At 40.6% G+C, this 26750-nt stretch overlaps 1 protein-coding gene across 3 annotated transcripts in view; it reads right to left on the reverse strand.

Moving 5' to 3' along the window:
- Positions 1-317: 317 nt before the first annotated feature.
- Positions 318-26750, reverse strand: part of USP10 (ubiquitin specific peptidase 10) — a 64915-nt gene continuing 38482 nt past the window's right edge. For all 3 annotated transcript variants that reach the window (XM_007531620.2, XM_060185084.1, XM_060185083.1), the window contains 12 exons: positions 24117-24177; positions 22326-23369; positions 19471-19562; positions 18863-18972; positions 18425-18480; positions 18121-18224; positions 15568-15667; positions 14468-14645; positions 9980-10145; positions 6576-6720; positions 4859-4924; positions 318-1346 (listed from right to left, as the gene is read on the reverse strand). In XM_007531620.2, coding sequence (XP_007531682.2) covers positions 1159-1346; positions 4859-4924; positions 6576-6720; positions 9980-10145; positions 14468-14645; positions 15568-15667; positions 18121-18224; positions 18425-18480; positions 18863-18972; positions 19471-19562; positions 22326-23369; positions 24117-24177 — 2310 coding nt within the window. In that variant the 3' untranslated portion in view covers positions 318-1158. The remainder of the gene's footprint in view (positions 1347-4858; positions 4925-6575; positions 6721-9979; positions 10146-14467; positions 14646-15567; positions 15668-18120; positions 18225-18424; positions 18481-18862; positions 18973-19470; positions 19563-22325; positions 23370-24116; positions 24178-26750) is intronic.

Genomic DNA, 26750 nt, shown 5'->3' on the forward strand with positions numbered 1-26750 from the left:
ACAAACTATTGTATTTACTGTTGAATGTAAAACATAAATTCCCCAATAAAGAAATTGAAAGAAAAAAAAAAAGGTCACCACTTTGGTGATACTGAAAATACTGGCACAGAAACACAGGCGTTACTGAGTTTATAGCCTGTCTGTCCCATTTCTCCAGATCATTAGCTCTATCAACATTTGACCTGCTACTTGGGTCTGTTTCAGCATTCACACCCCTGCCAGGCTGGCTGATCATAATTCTGGAGGTGGAGAGGTGTTACGCCGCCTGCAATCTGGTCTCACAGCAGGCAGTCAGAGTCAAAGAAACACCACGTACATCGCTAAACCAACATTGTGATTTTTATTGATGGGCGACCACTTATACTTCTAGGTATCACTAAACTGTGTACAATTAAGAGACGCAGCATTAGAGAAGAGAGCAGACAGCAGAAGTAAACAGAACAGACTTAAGGAAAGTTCAATCTTCATTATCTTGCCCATTTCTTTCATTATGTGTACACAGAAGCATGAATGCAATTTTGAAATCTTTTAATGGCAATAAGGTTACAATCACCCATCCACGTGGACTGACATCTTCACTCCAAAGATTTGCTCTGCAACATGTAGGCAAGCAGTATCTCATTGCACAATCATTAAAATGGATTCTTCCTGTTAGGAACCAGCAACTTTGTTTTCATGTTTATTTTCCTTTTGAAGTTAAGAATTATTTCTTCATGGATAACTGGCTCACTTCTATCATTTATCAAAAACTAAAGGGTGGGGAAGAAAGTGTGATGAATTAAAAAATTATTTTTTAAGGAAAGATAAAATTCATTTTCACAAATTTACAAGTGTTGCTGGTGTGGGATTTATTCTACTAAGCAATCATATTTGGGAATCAAATGCAAGTTCCCCTTCCTTACTCAGAAATCAGCATTATTTCAGTAATGTGGGTTTCGGTGTATTTTCTTAAATCAAGTGACACAGTCTTGTTTCAGCCAAATGATTTTGATTTGGAAGTTAGAAGTCAACACAAACTATGTTGTACACAGACCCCAAGGCGTCTCCATTCTAGCCCAGTTTTGCAAAAAGGAGAAAGATTTTTCTCTCTGAAGAGCCACTAAAGAGAGGAAGGAAGTCAGTGAGAAGAAGCAGCGGGTGTCGCACAGGAGACGGTGATTACAGCAGGTCCACTCGGCGGTAATACAGGAGGTAGGCTGTGCGGTCAGCAGTGGGCTTCACCACCTGGTACTGGTTAATCACCTTGACTGTCTGGTCATCGATGCGCAGCCAGCCGTTGAGACCGATTTGGAAGACGTCTGTGGTATAGTGGCCCCCGGTGGCACTGCTGCCATGATGGTAGACCACTGGAAGAGAGGCCACAGGTGCCCGGTAAGAAGCAGTGTATGCTAGATGGCAGGCCCCACCTCACTCCCTCCCAGTGTACTTCTTAATAGAACACATCAGCGGGAGACACATAATCATATGTTGTAAATTACAACAATTTACAAGAGGAAGCTACACACACACACCTTAAATATTTTAAAATGTTTAGTATGTCACAACAGATCAAATGGGAATGTCCTATCTTTGAGACCTTTAGGCAAGAACTGGCAGTCATTTTAACACTTAATTGGGAGTGAGGACATGGAAAAATACACTAAGAAACTCTTTTCCAGAGTCAGCCAAGGACATGAGACCTAAAACACTCATGCCTTTGACCTGGACAATTCCATTTGGAGGCTAAAAAGGTGAACTGAACTGAATCTTAGACAAATATTTTTTAACAGTGGGAAATGGAAATACACATGCACAATTACTTATTTCAATAAATCTTTCTTAGGATAGATAAATTTGCTTTGCTATGCAGAAGTATGCTTATGTTACATGACCAATCAAGGATTTCCCCAGTCCCTGTGGATAACCATTTGAACATGCGACAGCACCCACATAAGCAGATGTCAGAACAGTCACTATTCCTTTACCACAATGCTTTAACGGGGGGTGGGGTGGGGGTGCGTGCACTGTCAAGTACCATCTGCATTTACTATTTAAAAAAAAAACATTTACGAAAGAAGTGGAGCACTCTGGTATATGTGGTACCAGGGATCAAGCTAAAGACCTCATGTTTGAGACGCCAATACTATATTCACTAGGCCACCAACCACGCTTTTTTTTTTTTATCTGGAGAAATGTTGTTTTACAAAAGAGTCATTTTTCTCAGAGTCCACTTGTATTTACTTTTTTTTTTAATTTTATTTATTTGTTTTTGCCTCCAGGGTTATTGCTGGGGCTCAGTGCCTACACAACAAATCCACTGCTCCTGGAGGCTGTTTTTTCCCTTTTGTTGCCCTTGTTGTTTACTGTTAAAGTTATTATTATTGTTGTTACTGATGTCATCACTGTTGGATAGGACAGAGAGAAATGTAGAGAGGAGGGGAAGAGAGGGGGGGAGCGAAAGATAGACACCTGCAGACCTGCTTCATTGCTTGTAAAAGTGACCCCCCCACACACATACACACACAGGTGGGAAGCTGGGGGCTCAAACCAGGATCCTTGCGCTTCACTCCGTGTGTGCTTAATCCTCTGAGCTACTGCCTGACTCCCTCTATTTACTTTTTTTAAATGATATAAACCAAACGAGAAGTCAAAGAAAGATGTGAACAACCTGTTGGAAGATGCAGTGGAGAGATTACAAGGCAGTCCAAGAAGAAGCCTGCCCCCTCCAGAATCTCAATTCTAGGAAGGAGACTGCAGGAAGAGCAGCAGTGCAACATTACACCTAGTGAGGGGGTGGGGTGAGCCACCCCATACCTTGCACTGTAGTGTGCAAGGACCTGAGTTCAAGCCCCTAGTCCTCAACTGCAGGAAGAAAGCTTCACAAGTGGTGAAACAGTGTTACGGGTGTCTCTCCTTTTCTATTTCTATTTCTCCACCTCCCCATTCCTCTCAATTTGTCTATATCCAAATAAATGAACAAATTTGCATTTATTAAAAAAAAGCGGATGAAGAGCAGCAGCAGGAGACAGCTCCAGAATAGAGTTCAGGAGTGCAGGTTAACAGTGACTCAAGTGTGAGCCCTGGGCTGTGTGTGGCAGGTGGGTGAGGATGATGGGTGGCAAAGCATGCCCTCACCCTGGAGCTCCTCCAAGACTAGGAATTCCCAGACACTGGCCTTCAGCCTTCCCCTCTGAAGAGCCCAAGCCCCCCTGTAGTCTAGAGGGGGCAGGTTGCAGATGGGTTTCCATCCCAAGCAGTGCAAGGAAAGATCTGGAGATGCTTGGGGGTGGCGGGGGGTAGTGCCATTGTGTCTTATTTTGCGTAGGTTAGGAAGAACTGGTATTGACTGACTTAATGGAGAGGACACAAAGGACATTTTTCATCAGGTTGAAGAAAAGACTGTCAGGATCCAAGTGGTGGTACACCTGGTTGAGCATACATGTTACAATGCAGAAGGACGGGGATTCAAGCCTCTGGTCCCCCCAGTTGCAGGGGGGAAAAGCTTTGTAAGCAGTGAAGCAGTGCTGCAGTTTGTCTCTCTCTATCACCCCCTTCCCTCTCAACTGGTCGTCTCGCCAATTAATTAATTAATTTTAAAAGCACCTTCTGGCACAGGAACCTGACTCACATCCAGAATTCAATAACCTAAACTCAAGGTCAGGACAGTCCTGAGGAGAGAGGAAATAAAATCCCTGCTCAACTACTTAGGTCAAAGTGGTCATGTTTCTCCTGAGTCTCAGCATATTCTTTCATAAAAATGTGGATGGTGCAGCTAGAGGTGACTCAATAAGAGGGGTGAAAACTTGAGTATGGGTTCAAATTCTGGCACGTCAAATGCTGAGCTCAGTGCTAGTCCCTTTCTGATATAGTTTTTAAATGAGGATAGTATCTCTTTCAGAGATACTAGCTTAGTGGATTTGTAGTGCAGGCACCAAGCCCTAGCGATAAACTGGGGGGGTCGGGGGGGGGGGGTAAGACCAAAAAAAAAAAAAAATCTTGGAGACAGAAAGATGTGAAGGCAAATAACAGCAATGCTACTTTAAATTTAAATCACAAACACTCCCACCAAACGCTATCACAGAAGAAATGAGAAAAACTAAAAATGGCTACAAAAAACAACCGGAAAAGCAAATAGCATCTATCAAAAGAAATTAAAGGTCAAAGACATAAGAGACTTTTTTCACGTTCTAAAAGAGAAAGAACAGAGGACTCAAGTTTATTAGACAGGTTCTGAATCCCCAGTTTCGAGAATGTTCTGTGGCACTGCCCCCCTTGCAAGAGGTATGCTACCTCTCCACACACCAGACAGAGCCCAAAGTGGAAGTACATGCAGTGGGCTACCAGCCTGGCTGGGCACCTATATGCCAGGATCATTTTGCAGTCCCATCACTCACAGGTGCCATCACCATACAGAGGAAGGAGATATTCGCAAACTGCCAGAACTCTTTAGTTTAACAAATAAGGTCTCAATGTTGACTCAACTTACAGCCAAGATGTATTCTTCCAATTCCAAACATCAAGTTTCAGGTGAAACACATTTCCAAATGATCTCCTGAATCATGGCATGTCAGCATGATCTATTTTCTATAGGTAGGTAACATTACAATAAAACTGCCGGGTGGTGGTGGTGGTGCACTGGGTTGATCGTGCATGGTACAAAACACAAGGACATGCGGTTCAAGCCCCTAGCTCCCCACCTACAGGGAGATCACTTCACAAGCAGTGAAGCAGATCTGAAGGTGTCTATCATCCCCTCCCCTCTCAATTTCTCTCTGTCTTAGCCAATAAAACAGAAAATAAATAAATGAAACAAACCATGCCTGAGTATGAACCTTCTTATCATGGCTTTAATAAGAAAACAATGTGCTAAATTACTTACCTGCAAATAGCCTATAGGTTCTGTGGCATTTAAAATTCTTATTTTTAACCCCTGGAGAAAGCAGTTCTGAAAAACAAAACAACAGTTCCTATCTCTAAAGGCACTTACAGAAAGATCACGAATAGCACAGTCCCACAAGTAAGCTACCCTATATTCATGATAATAAGCCCTGAGGAAAATGAGCTGTTCAACCTGCTGACATACACAGCCAACGGGAGGTGCATCTTACCTGTGCAAAGCCTCAGACTCAAACTTCAACAGCACACAGGAGTAACAGAGCACTAAGGGGGCTCCACAAATGGAGAAGTGCTGAAGTTCCCTCTGTGTACGTGTGTACACACACACGTACACACACACACACACACACGTACACACACACACACACACGTACACACACACACACACACACACACACACACACAGATTGGAATAGGTGGGTCCACAGTGGCAGAGTCTGCCTAGGGACAGCAGACCTATAAGAGGTTCTAAACATGACCAAAATAAGAGAGCAACCGATATACTGAGCCCATTAATAAGCTCACGCCAGAAACCCCATAAAAGCTGATATTCATAAACAACGAATGGGAAAGGCTTCCCACTTAATGATGTAAACAGGCCCAGAAACCTAAGTATTAAAATATTTTTATTAAACATGTGAGACAGACAACAAACTTCACTTCGCAAGAATAATGGCTTCTCCAAGGAGAAGGTATGGCAGCTACTCCATCTGAAAGTCCTATTCTCAATGTGTGCAGGTCCCCCTCTGCAGATGAACCTACATCCCAAGACAGGAGTCTCAGGGCAGCCAATACTAGCCCCTTCTCTGAGCCTACCATGACATAACAGGGTCCTCCTGTCTCCAATAACATTCTCTTTCTATAATGCATGTGAGTTGCAGTTGATAAAGAAATGCACATAAGAAAGTGCATGCACATAAAAATTTTGTGGAGAGAAATACATGGCCAGTACAGATGGTTTTGGAGAAGTGATGGAAAAACTGAGAGGATCAATGGCCACCATGTTGGACTATGTCTGGGGATAGCCAAAGCAAAATGGGAGGGATGCTACAGTATATGATTCTTAGCTGTATTTCTTTCCTAGGACTAGAAAAATAGTGCATGTGAAAGAGAGGTTGAAAAGGAGGGGGAAACGATAAACCCACCCACCTAGAAGTGGCAGCTCCTGAGAACAAACTGAAGACATAAGTGTCACGGTGTAAAATAACAGCTGACTGCACCCCCCATCCCAAAGTGTCAACAACATAAATCATTACCCCATCCCATAAAATGATTAAGAAAAGCAAACGGGAGCTGGTTGGTGGCTCACTGGGTTGAGCACACGTTACAATGTTTGAGGACCCGGATTCAAACTCCCACTCCCCACCTGCAGGGGGGAAGCCTTGTGAGTGGTGAAGCAGTGCTGTAGGTGTCTTCTTTTTTTGTTCCTTTTTTATTTATATTTATTTATTTCCCCTTTTGTTGTCCTTGTTTTTTATTGTTGTAGTTATTGATGTCATTTTTTCGATTTATTGGATAGGACAGAGAGAAATCGAGAGAGGGGGAGAGATAGACATCTGTACACCTGCTTCACTGGTTGTGAAATGACCCCCCTGCAGGTAGGGAGCTGGAGGTTTGAACCAGGATCCTCAAGCAGGGTCTCGCTCTTCATACTATGTGCACTTAACCAGGAATGCCAGTGCCCGGCCCCAACTTCTTACCTTTACTAATTTCCAAGTCTACAGGATACTCAATGTTTTTGATAAGCTTCTGGCATCCGCCAGCCTTCTCATAAACAAATCGTTTTAGGTGCAGCACAAGAACAGGAGGGAGTTTTTCCAGAGTCACTCTCCGACTTATCTCAACCTAAGACACAAAACAGCAGGACATACAGTTCATCTCACTCAAGGAGCAAATGCCATCACCACTTTCTCCTAGTGACCTCCTCTAATTTCCACTCCTTACAATCTCTGACAGTGGTTCTTAGAATGTTCTCATTTTTAGAAAGCTAAATTCTTTTTAGAGAAGTGTTTCCTATAAATTGGGTCAGCCCATCTGTTAATTCCAGTTGACACTGTTTTGTCATATTAATATACATAAAAAGGCAAAAGCTGGGGGTCGGGTGGTGGCACACCTGGTTGAGCGCATGTATTACAACGAGCAAGGACCCAGGTTCAAACCCCTGGTCCCTACCTGCAGGGGGGAAGCTTTATGAGTGGTGAAGGAGGGCTGCAGGTGTCTCTTTGTCTCTCTCCCTATTATTCCCCTCCCTCTTGATTTCTGGCTGTCTCTATCCAATGAATAAAGATAATAAAAAAAAAGGGCAAAAGTTAGCTTCATAATGCCTTTTGTTATATGTGTGTTCATTTGTTTTTAAAATAACTTCCTAGCATTGATAAAATGGAGACCAATAAGCTTTGAATTAAGTATTTTAAATGTCCCTAAAGCTATTCACTCTAATTATTAGCTTAATAAGTTTCAGGTTTAGCAACTTAATATGCCCTTCATTGCTTTCACAGATAATTAACATTGCTTTTCATTAAAATGAAACTTCAAGGAACTGCTGAGGTAGCATAAGGGTTATGCAAAAAGATTTTCATGCCTGAGGCTCCCAGATTCAATCTCCAACACCACCATAAGCTAGAGTTGACCAGTGCTCTAGTTAAAAAACAAACAAAAAAGTAACTTTACAAACAACTCTAAATTTCTTTGACTGTTCTCTGTATTAGTAAACTTCTGCTCTTCCTTGATTTATATAGAGAAGACTAAGGGATCCTTTGCAGATGTATATATGGATATGATTAGGGATATTTAAGGAACTTTGGGAAGGTATCACAGGAGTGGCCATAGTCTGGGTTTATTAAACCTATGGAGCCTTCTATGTCCTGGATTAGGAGCCCAGGAATGGAAGCCACCAGTAGTTCTCTATGTGTCTTTTCAGTGCCCCTAGAACTTGTGAGTTGAGTGCAAAGTATGAAAACTCAACAATCAAACCCAGAGATAATGCCTAAAGATCCCAGAACCCTCACTTGCAATTTGAGAGACCTATGCTCAAGGGTCTCTGGGAGATTTCTTTTTATTTATTTCCCTTGTTTTATTGTTGTAGTTTTTATTGTTGTTATTTATACCATTGTTATTGGATAGGACAGAGAGAAATGGAGAGAGATGGGGAAAACAGAGAGGGGGAGAGAAAGACAGACACCTGCAGACCTGCTTCACCGCCTGTGAAGCGACTCCCCTGCAGGTGGGGAGCCAGGGGCTCGAGCAAGGACCCTTACTCCTGTCCTTGTGCTTTATGCCACCAGTGCTTAACCCACTGTGCTACTGCCAGACTGCCCTTGGGAGATTTCTATGAGCTTCTGTCCAAACTTTCTAGCAGTCCTTCAGTAGCTAGTCTGAAATTCTTAAATGTGTATTTTTAATTTCCAGACAAATCAAGGTACTTTCTAATCATTTAACAAGATTAGAACATTTCCTATATAGTCCTATTTTCCCATGGAATTTGTGTATTCCCACTGGGAAGGGGGAAAAGGGCATCTGGCCCAAAATCACAATATAATTGATTTTTTAAAAGTAAACTTTAAAAAAAAAAAATCACATCTAAAGGCTGGGATGGTAACATAGAATTACACAGCCTGCATGTAAGAGTTCTAGGTTTGTTCCCTGGCATCACCAATAGCTTGAGCTGAGCAATTGCTAATAAAAATAAATTAAAAAAAAAAAAACACATTCCAAAAATGTGCTATTTGCTCTTTACAGATATCCCTGACTAATCCTTAAACATCTGCTTTTCTGACTATTCTGTCTTATCTAATTATGTACTGTCCACAATCACAGAACTAGAACAGTGAGCATCGTTCTTTTTCATCTTTGAGGCTCCACTAATGCCACTTCTTTGAGTCATTTCCTCAACTGTTATTTGTAATACTGGATTGCTGGGAAAGTCCTGATGCTTTTTTTTTTTTGTATAGAAAAACAGGAAAAAATACACCATGGCTTTTCCAATGACCCAATATATCTCCCCCCCCCCCTTCCAACATTCTCAAACAATAGACCAGCAACTCCTCTAGGTCAACCCAAATCAAAGTTCCACCTTATTTCCTCCCCAACATCTACATTTCATTGCAACAGGAACAAAAAAGAAGGAGGAACAGACACTTCATAATGGAAGCTTTCCTTCCTTGGTAGTCCAAAGACAAGTTGAAGCCTCTCCTCACCCATCCCTCAGAGCAGAGTCTATTCTTGCTGCCATAATCAAGGGTATACAACAGAGAAAGCATCTTCTACTATAAAATATACTGGGTTATTGGGAATGTCATAACGAACTTTTCTATGCAAAAATGCATCATGACTTTTCTAACAGCCCAATATCAAACAGGCATAAAAGGGCACATCTGGGTAATACGAGCTGATGAGCCCCCAAAGAGTGGAACGTTATCCATATCTCCTGGCTAGGCTGATAAGCACCCCACTGAGCAATAATGTGCTTCGCTTGACTTGTAAGTACTGAAAGACTGTCTTTTCCAGACCAAGCTAAAGGGTAATAGCCATCAGAACAATTACTTTATGTTTTTCAATGTCCTTGAAGATCTATAACCAAATAAAAAAGGTATGTTTAGAATCTCTTTAAGCAACAAGGGAGGTGGTGCAGTGGATAAAGCATTAGTCTCTCAAGCATGAGGTCCCAAGTTTGATCCCTAGCATCACATGTGCGAGAGCAATGCTTTGGTGTGTGCCCCCCCTCCATAAGCAAATAATAGAACCTCTATTTATACTAACTTCATGCAATTGTGCTGTGTTGTATCAGTGATGCAAATAAGCTATTCAGCTCATTTAGAAGTGGTAGTGAGTTGTGATCAGACTGCCAGAAGATTTAATATAACACAGGATAAATAACCCCAAAGACTGCATGTTGTGTTGCACCTTGTGTTACGCTGATTTAAGTTAAAGGAAGTTATTGGGATCATCCCTTTCAACTACTGCGTTCTGAAAGTGGGAAAATGTTCCGTATAGAAAAGCTAAGTCACTGATTTAAGAGGCAGAGCTCAAATCCATTTCTCCTCCTAATCCTGTGTCCTTCTCACACCAGAGTGCCTTGGCTTTTCAAGATCAACTGTGAATATACCTCTTGTCTGGTTTTTGTGGTGTAACCTTGGACAGATTCTCTTGCCACCAAGCTTTCCAATGCATCCTGGACTGTGCGAATCTTGTCAGACTGGATATCCAGCTGCAATGTGAAAAATGGCTGCAAAGTGGCAGATTCTTTTGAACTCTGCTGGTAAACCACAGACCTGAGAATTGAAAATAAAAACAAAAAACTGAAGAGACCACTCTTTTCCACTTTCCCCAATATTATTCAACAGAAGAATAAACACCAAAAAGAAAATTATTCAGTATTACTTTCAGAAAACCAGAAAACAGAAAAGCCAAAAATATACTAAATTTAAAAATAACTCAGCTAGCCAGACTTCCCTGGATTGAAGACCCCATCAATGTGTCCTGGAGCTCAGCTTCCCCAGAGACCCACCCTACTAGGGAAAGAGAGAGGCAGACTGGGAGTATGGACCGACCAGTCAACACCCATGTTCAGCGGGGAAGCAATTACAGAAGCCAGACCTTCTACCTTCTGAAACCCTCAATGACCCTGGGTCCATGCTCCCAGAGGGATAGAGAATGGGAAAGCTACTGGGGAGGGGGTGGGATATGGAGATTGGGCGGTGGGAATTGTGTGGAGTTGTACCCCTCCTACCCTATGGTTTTGTTAATTAATCCTTTCTTAAATAAAAAAAAAATTAAAAAATAAATAAATAAATAAAAATAAAAATAACTCAGCTGAATGCTGCATACTAAGTATTTCTAGCAACTAAATCATTTTCTCAGCTCAAGTGTTCTAGAAGAAAATACATCTCATCTTTCAAATCCTTCAACTCCACAAGTTCTCAATACACAGTGAGTGTGACTATCTTGCCACAGCCTCAAAATGCTGACTATTCATTTTCTCCAAGTATCTAGGCCTACTCTAGTAAAACAGAGGAAGCCCCAAGGTAAACAGAATTTTTATGGCATTTTCCCCTATAAAAACTTACAAAAGAAGAGAAATAGGGTGTGTGTAATAAAAAACAGTTAACATTCCAGGAAGCAAAGCTACCACCCCAAGAAAGGAGGGAGCCAGCTTAACCTTGTTTAGCTGTTTTTTTCATTTCATTTTTCTTTTTCTAAGTTTTTCTGAGTGAAGACTGGACCATCTCTTTTAGCCTCAACTGGGAAACATTCTAGTTCAGCAGTGATTCTATTTCTGCAGTCTGAGCGATTCATTTACAAAAGGAGTCAAAAGTGAAAACTTTCAAAGCTGATGCTATTCTGCCCAGGTTACAGTTTCCATTAGTTGTGAGCCCAGCACAATCTAAAAAAGTAGCTCTTCACACTTTTAAGGTGCAAAGATTTAGCAGTGATAATCATAACCATTTCCATGGCTCCAGAGCAGAACAGTGGGGATCAAGTCACTAAACAGAGAGAGAGAGAGAGAAGGGGGAGATAGATAGATAGATAGATATCGAGATCAAGAAGTGATCATTTGACTCAAGAGGGCTTGGATTAGACCAAAGATAAGCAAAGATAAGGCAGGAAAGGTCTTGGAAGAGGAAGATGTTGGCCTTTTTTTTTTTTTTTTTTTTTTTTTTGGAGGGGGAAGCTGGGGAAAAAGAAACAAGTTTAAGAAAAAATATTTTAACTGATCTAAATAAAGAACTATGCTTAAAGATGGCTGCTACTGCCTGCAATGTTCCCAGTTGTGATCATGAGCTACGGATGAACTCAAACCAATAGGGGCTTAGAGGTTACACAGGCTCTGGTACTAAATATATATATATATATATATATATATATATATATATATATATGCATGCCCTGGATCGGGTGGATGGAGATAAGTTAATTCTATCCACAGAATTTTTTCAAGAATGGGAGCTACTCTCTGCCCTAATCCAACTCTAGTCCTTTTCTCTATTCTGACACAATCTTCTCAGACAATGATTTTATCCAACTTTATGCTAAGCTATCAGTCAAGTAAAAACTACCATGGTTGTAGACCCCTAGAAACAGCCTAAAATGGATCTGAGCTTTCTTCTGCCCTAAGAGTCCCAATCTCATCTGCCCTGTTCCTACTTTTTGGTTCCTATTCATTAACCATTTTGTCTCATTTTATGTCCTGCCACCTTCCAGACACTAAGTTGCAGACAACCTCACCAATGAGTCCTGGAACCTCACCTCTCCAGAGCCCTACCTCATTAAGGAAAGACAGAAACAGGCTGGGGGTATGGATTGACCTGCTAACACCCAATTTCAGCAGAGAATCAATTACAGAAGCCAGAACTCCTACCTTCTGCACCCCCAAGACAGCTTTGATCCATACTCCCAGTGGGGGAGAAGTAATAGGAGGAAGAGGACAAGAGGGCTCTGAATTCCAGCTCTATCAGGTCCCAGACAGAGGGGGTGAAAAAGAGAGAAATATTTGAATGTAGTAATAGGGTTATGTGTGGCCTGGAGGGGAAGAGAGGATTGGACCTGGAAGAAAAGGGGAGCAAATATGTACACATATAGACAGGTAGTTGTAGAGATGACAGTTAACCCCTATCTGCAACCCTGTGAGAACTGTGGTGGTTTGCAATGGAGCGACTTCAGATTCGAAACTCTGGTGGTGGGAATGGTGTGGAATTATACCCCTGTTGAACATGCAAATTTGTAAATCAATATCAAATTGCTAAGAAAATTAATAAAAGAGATGGCTGCTACCCATAGGAATAATTTCTACATTCAAAGAATACCTTATCTTTGATTTATCTTAACTTTATTGGGGGATTAATAGTTTATAGTATAGTCATTTGTACATACAGTATAGTTCATGATAAAATAATTTATCATCATTCAAAACAAAATACCTATAACTAACTTTAACACAAAGAACCCACAAAGGTTTGGGACCATGACAGGGTCATGAGTCAATCTAGCAATTTATCCACAGTATATCTGATTTTGGGCAGGTGAAATAGCATAATGATTATACAAATAGACTCTCATACCTGAGGCTCCAAAGTCCCAGGTTCAAGCCCCTGCACCATCATAAGCTAGAGCTCAGCAGTGCTCTGTTGTTTCTCTCTCTCTCTCAAAAATAAAATATTAAACAAAAAACAAAGTATATCTGGTTTTTACCTGGTTATTCTTAGGTAAAGTTGGGATCTTTGGGTTGGTGGCTATCAGAGGCCATGCCTTTCTGGCATTCTACCTGTTTTTGTTTGTTTCTTAATGGCACTTTCATCTGAGCTAGTCCTTCAACCGTAGTCACATCTCTAAGAGAGCAATCTACAATTGCTAACACCCAGCTGCTGGACTAAGGAGCAGCTGAGAGCATTATAGTCTGCTCTCCCGGCACAACTCATTCTGAAAAATCCAATCAGGTGAAAACAAATTAAGCAGTAGTGGTTGAGGCCTGGCCTGGGCATTCCTGGAACATGTGCATAATGCTGAGATTTCGTAATAGAAGTGGAGCATGTAGGAGCTAGCTAAAAGTCTATAGCACAAAAATGATTTGTTCAAGGTCACATGGTGTGGTACAACTAGTTTCAAAATCAAGAGCTGTATGGCATCAGTGATGAGCTTGTGAGGCAGCTAGCAGAATTTCTGAGATTAGCTGCCTGTCAAAGTAGCTCAGTTTAAGAATAATGGAGCCAACTCTCAATGTCCTGAACAGTGTTACTTCTTACAGTTACATAGTAACCAGGGCTGCTTCTCTATAAGAATGAAGGCTACAATCTCACTGAAACCAGCCTTGCTGGTTAAGCTTTGAGGCCTTCAGGGAGAAGTGGAACTCTACTGAGCTCCTCTCTGACTCCAGAGACTGTACAAGCTTTACTCACAACCATATCCCAGCAGATCAGAAAGGCAGTTATATAAGTAAATAGAAACCTTTCAGAAGGATCCTGTGGATGAACAAAAGCTGCTGGCTTAACGGTGGCAGAAGTAGTTCTCAAGGATCCTAGCCTTGGCCACACGTCCTCTGTCCCTCTAAGAACCTCCTGCTATGTTCCCTTAATGTTAGAGTTCAACTGGTTCTTCCCAGATACCTGAATTTCTTCTTCTAACCAAATATGCTTTTCCATTAGTTTTTCTCCTTTTGCCTAGCTATGTGCATCAGAGTAAGGGAATGTAGTGTGGGTGAAGGAAGCAAGGAGCTCACTGTAGTGTTCACAGGATGTTTGGAGACCCATGACAGGGAGGTGACTGTTTGGGGATCAGGGAGAAGATCAGGGAAAAAGGCATCAAGAAGTACAAAAGGGGAGGGGGTAGACAGCATAATGGTTATACAAAGAGACTCTCATCCCTGAGGCTCTGAAGTCCCAGGTTCAATCTCCTGTACCACCAAAAGCCAGAGCTGAGCAGTGCGCTGGAGGGGGAGGGAGGGAGGAGGGGGGCGGGGAGGGAGAGAGATATGTAATAGGAGCACAGAGTATGAAGGCAAACTTCAAACTTCCTTGGGACAAGTCTCATACCTGTCCACCCTTCCCTTATCAAACCCCTAAAAAAGACAAACACTAAATTATTCCAGAAAAGCATAAACCTTATGTGTCCACCAAAAATGCCAGTGATTGGGGTCTGGACAAAATCCGCCTGGCGAGTGACTGAAGTTTTATTTCTGGGGCCCACTTGCTCCCATTCGTCCTCACTTCCTTCGCCTTGTTCTTCTGGCTCTTCTTCATTTACTGAGTGGCTTTGGGGTCCATTGGAAATAGTAAATTCTGAAAAGGAGATGGTCTATTTAGGCTACTATTTACAACGAACCAGCAGCTACACAGATTTGTAATTATGCGCAAAAATAAAATTAGGGTGTGTTCTACAGTAAGAGAAATAGCAATCAAACACAACAGGAGTGATCCCAACTCCTGCTTGCATAAGTTGCTAAAGACATTTTGGAGACATTGAAGAACTATGATGACAGCTCAGGAAGTATGTATTACTGTGCAGTTACAGTCAGTTTTCTTCATCTGATAAGGTGCTTTGTTTATACAGAGGATTATCATTGTCCTCAGGAGACGCATGCTTCAGCATCTGTGAATGCAATGACATCTGCAGTTTTGAGTCATTCGAGAAAACAATACATGCCTGTGCACATTTGTGTAGAAAGAAAAAACACTGACAACATGTTAACAATTGTCAGAAAATCCAGCCATTATACAGATTGGGAATGTGAGGAGGTGGGGTAAAGCAATATCTGCTTAAAAATAATTTGCTGTTTTGTTGACTTGCTTGTTTTATCTTATTTCCTCCCCTTCACTCACTCACTCTCTCTTTCTCCATCTCTCTCTCTCTCTCTCTCTCTCACACACACACACACACACACACACACACACACACGAGACAGAAAGGAAAGGAAACCACAGTACTGAAGCGTCCTTCATTGTGGCGGGGGTTGGGTTTAACCTAAGTTACATACATGGCAAAGCAATGTGCTGTTCTGCCAGCTCTTATTTAATGGTAATGAGAAGAACTGTCTGGGGCTCTGAAGTCCTAGGTATAATCTCCAACATTAATATAAACCAAAGCTGGAGCAGTGCTCTAGTCTGTTTTCATCTCTTTCGTTAAAAAAAAATAATTTAAAATATTTTAACTCTTAAGAAAATGTTCTCATACATTCTGATAAGTACATGTGTTGTAACCTACTTTCATTATTTGGTGAGAGAAGTTTCTTTAGGTTTAACATTTCTTCATGAAGTCCATTTAGAATGAAACCCAAGTATTCCTCAGCATCCTCTTGTCGACCCTGAATAGTGAACATGACCACATTACTATCCAAGACCTGCAGGAAGCAAAATCTGCATATTCAAACTATGCATCCTTGTCAATTTTCTTTTGTTGCCCCTTTTTTTGGTCATTGTTGTGGTTACTATTATTGTTGTTATTGATGTTGTTGCTGGATAGGACAGAGAGAAACGGAGAAAGGAGGGGAAGACAGAGAAGGGGAGAGAAAGACACCTGCAGAACCGCTTCACTGCCTATGAAGTGACTCCTCTGCAGGTGGGGAGCCGGGGGCTCGAACCGGGATCCTAGAGCCGTCCTCGAGTTTCACGTCATGTGCGCTTAACCTGCTGTGCTACAGCCCTACCCCCATCCTTGTCAATTTTCAGCAAGACTCAGTAGTTCTCAGAAAAATGGTGTTTTCTTTCAGATAGCTGGGTGGAAGATGGAACTAAACACTCCATCTAGTGAGAATTTCCTACAAATATATATGTTAGTTGCATTTATTCTCTTTAGATGAAATAGAAGAAGCATTAGAATTTCTGGGCCACCTCACTGCACATGACCCTAGTAGTCATTCACAAAGACTCTTTTATTGTTGATGGGGAACTAGAGGGGGAAAGACACAAATTATATATGAAAGCGATTGTTATCATTGTTTTATACACATATCAGCAAAATCAGAGAGAAGTTATATGGCCACCTATATGCTTTATAACTGGACACCGATTTTTAAAAATAACTAATCCGGGTTAGTTCATATTTTAATTTTCTGGAACAGTATCACATATTGAAGGGAATGGAAATTCTTGTTAGCTTCAAATGGAACTGTAGCAGTGAACAGCTGTCTAGTGTTGGGTGTGTTACAAGCTTGTTGGTGCAGAAAAGAGTTACGACAACAGTTAAGACAACAGGCCTAAGTTGCTGGATCTGATTGCTGGGCTGTTCCTTGGCTGGTCCCTGGGAATTTGGATTTGAGGAGGGATAAAACAATTTTCAGAATAGATAAGGAACTGTGCCTAAAGTATACAAACAGTTATTTTATGTTAAATATCTATATAACACGATAAGCACTTAATGAAACCTTTGGCTACCAAGTAGATAACAGGCACTCTTCACTGACATAATTTCCTGCTGGAAGAGTAAGTGCAACCACGTAAAAATGTTAGAAATCTCCCAGGTTCCCTGTGTTTTCCTATGCTAACTTGCTGTATCGTTCCTTGCACTTTCTTACACAGTAGCACCATAAGGAAAACAGTGAGCTTTCCAAGAAAATTATCTAGCCTGAGTGTGTCTGTGGAGATTACCACACAACCAATGTTAAGGTAAATTCAAAAGAATTTAGGTCCATGAACCAACCTGATTAGATTCCTATAGAGACTGTAGTAAGGAAAATCCAAGTCTTACCACTTTTATCTGTTTCCAACTTAGCTGGGTTGCCCTCCCCTGGCATCCAACACTGTTGAAATGAATTTATCTTAGCATTTCTTTTATCTTTTTCCTGAATTCTGTAGCCTATTTTCCTCCTGATAGTGAGTTCTTTGAGGGCAAAGGGCCCATTTTATTTCATTTCTGCCTCCTTAACACATTACTTTCAAGCTAACACCAAATGCAACATCATAAATAGTTAAAAAGCTGCTGAAGGAGTCCTGCCAGCACTGTTCTGGGAATTCATCCTTCTTCAAAACACAATGGCTTGAATATTACTTTACTCACTTGTAATGGAATCTTCTCAATTCTTTTCTCTAAATAGTTTCCCTATGGTGGTCCGGGAGGTGGCACAGTGGCTAAGGCACTGGACTCTAAGCATGAGGTCCTGAGTTCGATCCCCAGCAGCACATGTACCAGTGATGTCTGGCTCTCTCTCTCCTATCTTTCTCATAAATAAATAAAATCTTTAAAAAATAATTCCCCTACGTATCATTTCAAATGGTCGCACTGATTCATCACTAACTCTGTAAGGCAGTTTGGGAATAACCTGAACTATGTAAAGCATTCCTGCTTCACTCAACAGTAGTCAGAAGTCTTGGTCTTTGGTCCATGCCTTTAGCAATAAATCATAAGAGAAAAAGTGGGAGATCAGAAAGGTATGGACATGAGGTGAGTGTATGTATGATGAAGACAGCAGCTATTCTGAAAGCTGCCACTTTTTCAGACCTATCTCTCCTAATCTACCTGAAAGGCAGTATCGAATATGGTTAGGCAGCTGGCCCTGACACCAGACTCTGCCATTTCTTAGCTATGAAGCCTTGTCTAGTGCTTCTACTTTTCTCAACTGTAACAAGGATGTAAGAGTCAAACTTAACTCAGAGGGTTAAGTAACTAACACTCAGACAGACCTGCCAAAGTAATTAGTGTACAGTTAAGGACTTGAATGACTCTTGATTATATCACATTCTTAACTTCATCCAAACAATGAACTAAACCTACAAATCACAGCAAAGGCAACACTTTAACCACATTAGAGTTGTCCCAAACCTTTTCAGACAGGCTTGACTTGATAACAGTCAGGAGTCTATAAATGTAAGTGGGCTCAAAGGCAGCTCCAGGGCGAATATCCCTCATGATTTTGTCTCCAAGAGCTGCAATATAAGCATAACATGAACTTTCACAATTAAAGTCTTAAATGATGGAAAGTAAAATTATCAGAACACCCCAAACAGAACAATTTAAGTACAGTACCTAAAAATACACACACACACTTTTCCACCCCAAGACAATTAGCCTGATTTTATAGTTCCCAGCATGTAATAGCATGCCAGTAGCCCTCATTTGTACTCACCTTGCCTGGATTTTGGAGGTACCGGCATATTAGTAAACTCATTCATTAGTCGAACACTAAACACAGAGGGGGGGAAAAATGTTAAGTGGCACATTAAAAAAAAAAAGGCACAATTTACTAAAGAACCTGAATAGCTGAGTAGCACAGTAATTTATATAAAGAAGTAAATTTTAGGTAACCAGTCCTATAACAGCTAGTCAGTTCTTAAATATTTTCTATGTAAATATTTAGTATACTTGAAGTGATAAAATCTAGAAAATGTTAAGAGTTAATTGAATCTAAAGAACACATAAACAGACTCAAATTCCATTTCTGGTAAACTTTTATATAAAGTCATAAACAATAAAATTTTTAAATCATAGTATACATTTGCAGGAAATCGAGAACTTTGCTATATTTTTTAAAACTTATTTAATACATTTGGAGCATCTTACTTACAAGCTATCTATCATAGGTGTTGAAGTACAAGGTCTCTGCACTTTTGAATAGAGAGGGATGAACTTCATCAGGTGATACATTGGAGGGCAAGCAACCAATGCCTGCAGTGTCTAATCATTGGCAGTAAAGAAGTGTAAAGGAAATAAAACACACTCCCAATTCCAAAAATCATATTAAAAACAAGAGCATGTAAAACCAAATAAAGATACTAGAAGACTTAGGATATGTAAACACGCAAAAAGATAAATAATCTTGAGGATACTGTTGACAATATAGAAGTATGGGTTTACTGGTAGTAAATTAGCAGTTCACCTATAAGAAATTGAGTCAACCAAGAGCAGCAAATCAACTACAATACAATTTGCTGTTGTAAATGGTTACTCTCGACTGCTTTAAGAATAAAATTTGCCTGAGTCTGTCATTTACAGATCAGTAAGTTATCTGGGGTTGAAGGATACCAAGAAAAAAATCCTATGTATAAGAAGAGACTACAGTTTAGCAGCCACATTTTTTTTATTCAAAATGTAGAAGCTGCACTAAACTAACTACACCCAGAGAAGAGAAAACTGCTGACAGTCAGCCCTGGGGCCCACATCTGAGGAGGATACAGCATTAATGTAGCACCAGTTTCCTTTATTGATCAGCCCACGTGGTTGCAACGATACTGGTTTATGTACTAGGGTTACATTCTCCAATAACTCTGAAAAAGTGAAGAAACATACAAGAAGTTAGTGACATGACCATGTGAAAGCAACTATCTCATAAATTATGATTTTTCCCTGATAAAACAAAGAATGGCATCTAATGAATAATAATGAAACAAATTTATGTGCTACTCAAGGACTAAAAATTACTTCAATAAAGCACATATCCAAAGACATACAAGTTTGAAATTTCCTTTCCACATCAACATTTTTAGATGCGAAAACTTGATTTTATGTGATCAAAAGTACTCTGAATTTATATCTTGTTAATTCTTTTACAATCATTTCTAATTCTCAAATGGCAACCATGAAAAATATCAAGAGCCAACTGCATAAAGCTCCACTAGAAAACACATCTCCTTCTGTGTTCATAACTAAGCTACCTGTTTGGCAAACCCTGAGATTTTAACACTGAACCCTCTGGATAAGAATACATCCAAATGAAAAGCCACTATTATGTAGGAGACAATGCATACAGGCTAAATATAAGCCCTTGGCCTCTACATACACCCTGCCCTTGAATCATGGCAGCTCTGGTCATGATTCCTGATTTGCTTACTTTAAGAAGCATGAAGTTAAGCTTTCAGGGACTTAAGACAGTACTTAGCACCACCTAGTGGTTTGCTTGATAACTGCAAGTAACAAAACATTAAAGCACTAAGAGATGTAGCCATGTGTTAAGAGGCAAAAACATGGACTAAAGGATACTCTAGATACTTATTAGACAAAGAAATAGCTCCCTTTTAAAGTCTAATATTCTTGAAAATAGTTTTCTGGTACAATATTCATGTAAGTAAACTAGTAAGTTCACAGAATTGGAAAATAAAAGAGACACTGGTCAATTCTGGTCTCCCTTAATGATTTCATAAATTAAAATACCTCACTGCATCCCAGGATGTAACACAGTGGATAAATTATTGGACTCACAAGCATGAGGTCCCGAGTTGACCCCTGGCAGCATACATGCCAGAGTGAAGCACTGGTTCTCTCAACCCACCCTCTGCCCCAATCAACCAACAAACAAATCTTGAAATGATTGGCTATGCCAACATTCTCATCACTTGCTCACCACATTCCTGTGCAAATATCTTTCTGGTAAGAGCTGCCCTGTTCCTTTCTGATCTTATTCCTTAGATAGTGGTGACATACGCTAAAGACCTAGGAAACAGGAATGTGGGATCAATTAAATATGTGGAGGTTAGCACTGATGGTTATGGCAAATATTTCTATTTAGGCTTGTTAGAAAACAGCTGGGGTTTTATTTTTATCATGTAGTGAAAAAACTAGCAGGAGGCTCCCCTAGGAAAGCCAATTAAGAGCAAAGACCAGGGAACACACACCAGGTGACCTGTACTACTCCTCAGGTTCTACATCCACTTATCACACAGGTATAAGCTACGCAGGGCACAGGCATGGGGAGGGTGAGTGGTAGTATAATTCATGTGTAAAAAACATCTAACAGTTAAATGGGAAACTGGGGAATGTTATGCATGTACAAACTATTGTATTTACTATTGAATGTAAAACATTAATTCCCCAATAAAGAAATAAATTTAAAAAAAAAAAAATCTAACAGGATAGTCAGGTTCTACAAATCTTGCCAGACCACCCTTTTAGCCCTATGTAGCTTATACCTGTGTGACAGGTGGATTGAGCCTGGGTCCTTGCACATGGCAATGTGTGTGCTCAACCAGGGGAGCCTCTGCCCAGCCCCAGTCACTAGAATGTTTTAAATATTTTAAATGTTTTTTAAAGGTTTCTTTTCTTTTTAAAATATTTATTTATTCTCTTTTGTTGCCCTTGTTTTACTGTTGTAGTTACTATTGTTGTTACTGATGTCATCATTGTTGGATAGGACAGAGAGAAATGGAGAGAGATGGGGAAGACAGAGAGGGGGAAAGAAAGACAGACATCTGAAGACCTGCTTCACTGCTTGTGAAGCGACTCCCCTGCAGGTGGGGAGCCAGGGGCTCGAATCGGGATCCTTACGCCCGTCCTTGCGTTTAGCACCACATATGCTTAACCCGCTGCGCTACTACCCTAAAAATATTTTTAACTCAACTTCTTGGTATAACAAAACTTATAGAAACAGCTTTGGCTTCTTAGATATATACTGACCTATATACACCCCTGGCCTTTCTGACTCCCACTTTAAAGCTGCTGCTGATTATGTTCCTTTATATTACCACTGTGAATTAGGACTGTTTTTGAGCTTTAGCACTTGATAACAAACTATTGCATCAAACTATTACCAATTTTCTTTTCATATCCAGAGCTAACTTTAGTAGAACTTAAAAAATAGTAATTTAAAATATCACTCAAACCAAATTAGTGAGTGAAGAAACAGTATGAAATGAATATATATTAAAGATTGTTATACCAGAGTGAACAAAAGCTCTGCAACAGATAGGAAAAAGCCATTATTGTAACAAAAATTGAGCAAAATTTCCTCTAAAAGGCAGGTAGTAGAAACTTATCAATATAAAAGGAATGGAAATAGACAGTTTTTTTTTTTCTCACTTAACATGAAAAGACAAAACTCTCCCTGCTGTTGTACACATGTATTGTTTTCCTAGGTAACAACTAAGGCACAAGCATTCTTCAGAAATTCCTATTAACACCCAGGTAGTCTACTACTACTGCTCTAGGTAACAATATGCCACCAATCTGTAAAGCCTCAATTGTCTCAAACTTCTCATCCCTCAGGTGATGAGGCTTATTCCCATCTTCACATTCGACCTGGACCTTTTGAACTATACCTGCAATCTTTATGGCTACAGGATCCTCTGAAACTGGAACAAGCCCTTCTTTGACTTCAACCTGCTTTTCAGAGACAATGGGAGATGTGGCAGGAGGAGAACACTTAGTTTCCACAGAGGCCACAGGTAAGGAGGAAGAGGGCTTAGAATCGTGAAACAGACTGGCCCAGGATTTGGCAGGTTGACTGCCAGACACGGCCCCTACTGCAAAGGCCTGAGCCTCAGCAGAAGGGGAAGCACTCTCAGCTTTGGCTGGGTCCAAGTCAGTACTCTCCACTGGGTGGAACTCTACCCCATTAGTAGCTGAGTCCTCCTCTGAGGATTCAAGTATTTGTCCATTAGCAACTCCAAGGTTTTCAGTAGTATCGGTCCCAAGGAAAGGCTGAGCCACAGCTGTCCTCAGCAGGCTGTCCCTGCCAGTCTCTGCAGGAAGGCAGGGTTGTTCAGAGGCAGCCCCTGGGCAGCCCTCAGGCTGCCCTGCAGTCCTTCCATTGCTGTCTATGGATTCAGAGAAAGAACCTCCTGGTACAGTGTCACTGACAAAGTCCATGGAGTCCTGAGGGCTACTACAAGTCCTGGGTGACACTGACGGAGGCATGTCACCCATCAACTCAGCATCCTCTGTGCCTATGCTGTTCGGGACTGCTGAATTGGCGTGGCCATTGACCAGGGTTTCTGTGGAAACACTACCCTCACTGCCATCTTTCAAGTAACTGTAATATCCAGGTGGCCGTTTTTTCTTCTTTTTCCGCTCCCTTTGTCCTAAACCACCCGAGACGCCATCATTTTCCGACACTTCTACCTCCACATTAGAACTGCTATCCAAAGCAAGGCTGGAGTCTGGGTACTGGCAGTCAATGGAGCTGTAGTTCACATCTTTATCTAGGTCATCAGGGGTCTTTTTGGAAGTTGTGCAGCTAAGAATAAATTCTGGGGCCTGAGGATTCAATGTGCTTGAAATACTGTAGTTATGAGTTCTCGGCAAAGTATCATTGGTTTCTATCACTTCATTAACACCAAATTCAATCCTCTGGTATTCTGGTCCTGTAGAAAGAGAAAACTGTAAGTATCCCATACTTTAAAAAATAACACCTCCCCCCAAGAAAAAAAAATCATAGTTACAGATATTATTTAAAATATCAGCCATTATTTTCTCCCTGAACACTGAAAGCTTAAGCTATGCCACTCTACTGGGTTGAATAAGTGACTTGCTAAAACAATAACTATAAATTTACATTTAATTTTGGGACATGAAAAAACAGATGTTCACACTTATTTTCTACTCTTTGGGTAGCTATGGGAGATTTCCAGAGGTAGGAATTAAAACAAAAGATTAAAAAGCAAATAATATTTTGTTAATCTAAAAACCCTCATGAAGGACCGGAGAGACAGCATAATAGTTCTGCAAAAAAGACTTTCATGCCTGAAGCTCTGAAATTCCAGGTTCAGTTCCCAGCACCAACATAAGCCAAAGCTGAGCAGTGCTCTGGTCTCTCTCTGTATGCCTTTCTGTGTTTCTCTCTAATTAAAATAAATAATCAATCTTTCATGAAATCATACTTGAGAGGTCCCAGTCACCTTCACCCTCTCCTGCTCCAAAGAATAAAAGCACATAAAGCCAAGATGTTGAGATGAAATATAATATAGCTTACAAAAACAAACAAACAAACAAAAAAAACACAAGTAATTTGGAAAGGTTAACTTAAAAGTGTTAACAGACACTTCCAGGTAGCCTGCCCAGTCAGCAAAAGGAGCACTCACTTCAGAAAGCCGCTGAGAAAACTAGCTTACCATCAAGTAGTTCATCGGCAGCCTGTGCACCACACAGAATTGTCCCATTGTATGGAGGAAGCTGCATGGGAATCAGAAAGTAAACTTTAATTCAAAATAATGTTAACATCCTGCGTGATTTTATTATTGTAATACTTTACTAAAACTCTTTATTCATGCTTCTTCTCCTTATTTTTACAAATAGCCAATAAAATTAAATTATCTTGACTTAAGAAAACAATCTAGATGAAAGCACTTTTAAATACTTATTATTAAACATATCCTACAGATCAAATTATCTTTTGTTACTACAAGTGAGGTGAGAAAACTCTTATAGATTACAATAAATGCTGTGATAGTTTTGCACTCCTAAAACTGTGACAGTTTTAGGATGTTAGTTACTGCACACAAACACCATGGCCATGTGACTTTGTCCACTAGTAAATGACTCTCAATGACTATCAGTCTTTTTTGTTCAAATTACTAAGTCAGTAGCCCAGGACCAAAGGGTGGCACAGAGGGTGGTAAAGCAATGGGTTGACAGCATAAAGTTAAATCCCCAGCATCACACACAAGTGATGTTCTAGCTCTTTCTCAGTTTCTTATTAACAAGCAAGAATAAATCTTTTAAGTCACTACAAAGGGGGTGTATTCAGTTCAACACATACGTTACAGTGTGCAAAGACCCAGGTTCAAGCCCTAGGCCCTCACCTGCAGCAGGAGTAAGCTTCCCAAGTACTGCAAGTGTCTCTCTCTCTCTATCTCTATCTCCCCTCCCTCCATCTCTATCTCCCCTGTCCTTCTCAATTTCTCTCTTTCTATCCAGTGAATGAATAAAATAAATCACTAATGTCAGTATCATCAGCACAGACTGACACCAAGCCTATTGCAGACAACAGAGAAGGTCCATAAGGAAGTTAAAGCTTGGTTCCTGCTTTAACTTTGACATACTGCTCACGGTATGTAGCATAACAGAATCACTCCCAGTGTCAGGGTGGCAAACAGAAACCAAGTGTGTTCAGAGACACCCAGAGAGTCTCTTACTATTGGCTACCTTGACTATTTTCTCCAATTAACTTAGTTAATTCACTCATAGCAGAGATAAAAGTTTAGCACTTCAACTAACTCAGCACACTTTCCTGCTTAGTTAATAACAAAGGACAGCTCAGAAAAGGCAGGTGATGCCAAGGGAATTAAATGTTTTGCTGTCAGGATTGGAGAGTCGCACTCATTTTCACCTTGTAGGGACGGACACCCCTGTGCTCAGGAAGTTTTGGTGGAGTGGACACAAGCAGGTACGTGTGTTAGTTCTGGGGTGCAGAGAAAGGCTACCCAAGCCCTACACCCTGAGTGGAAAACCACTCTCTGTGCCCCTCAAGACTGCAATACCAAAAGCTGCCACACTTCCACAGGAGGATACACACAACAGACAGGCAAGTCTGAGGGAGCCCTCATCTGGTCTCTCTTCAACTCTGACTATACAGTAGGTTAAGCAAACTGCTGACACAGAAGTCTTGCTCTTTATCTATCAAAGATACAAGGGTGTCCCCCTAGTGTTGGAAATCTGTTAAGTTTAAGGAACTAGAAATATTGATAGGTTTGTTTTCTAACTTACAAAAATCAAGTAAATAATTGTGGAATAATTTGGAAACAGACCACACAGCAGACTACCACTTCCTATTAGTATGTTATAAACACTAATTCCCATTTACTAACCTTGTAAAAAACAACTGGTGGGATAACCAACAAACCTCTGCCATTAGTAAAATGTCCCTTAGTCTGTACAAAGGAACATACTACAGAATAACAATGCAAGAACTGTTCTAAACATATAATTTCACTCAGAGATGCAAATTCAGCAATGCATGAACCCGCAATCATGTATGTGTGAAGAATGTGTGTCCTGAAAATTATGCTGTTAACATTTCGCATGGTGAATAAATAAGGGTCAGGGCAAAGTGGGGAAAATGGAATGAAAGTAACTGCCCCAAGTGGTCTTGGGGCAGGTTAATTTAAATAGCAAGGTGAAGAGCCTAGTGTGGGAAATGGTGCACTTTCCACTCTCCTATCACCGGAAAACTTGAGTTTTCATTCTGTCACTTACAAAAAGACATACACACATGCAGAAAGCTAGGAAACACAGAAGCTGAGCTTTTATTGATTCTTAAAACCTTGACAGTCAGGCAGAGGAGACAGCATAATGGTTATGCAAAGAGACTCTCTGGCTTGAGGCTCCAAGGTTCCAGGCTCATCCCCCACACACCACATAAACCAGAGTTGAGCAGTGGTCTGGTGTGTAAACACAACATCTTAATAGTACTAGCCTAGAAAGTAGTTCGGCATGTAGAGGGCAGGACATCTGTATGCATGGGAGCCCTGGGTTTGAGCTCTGGCACCACAAATGCCAGAGCATTGTCTGGTTTCTCTCTCATAATGTTTTTGGTTTTTTTTAACATGTAACAAAAACCTTAGTCACAAAGCACAATTAGCTATGGTGTTACTAGTAAGTACCACCCTGTTTGATTGTGATTCAAAGGCAAATTATTTAAAACTTAACTTTCACTTTTTCCTGGTTTGGATCCTTAGATTACTTAAAATCATAATTGTTAACATCAATGAGCACAAGACAAGAAGATGGTACTGAACTGATTTTGT

Source organism: Erinaceus europaeus, chromosome 2 (genome assembly GCF_950295315.1).
Source record: "Erinaceus europaeus chromosome 2, mEriEur2.1, whole genome shotgun sequence".
In the NCBI taxonomy this organism is placed as follows: domain Eukaryota; kingdom Metazoa; phylum Chordata; class Mammalia; order Eulipotyphla; family Erinaceidae; genus Erinaceus; species Erinaceus europaeus.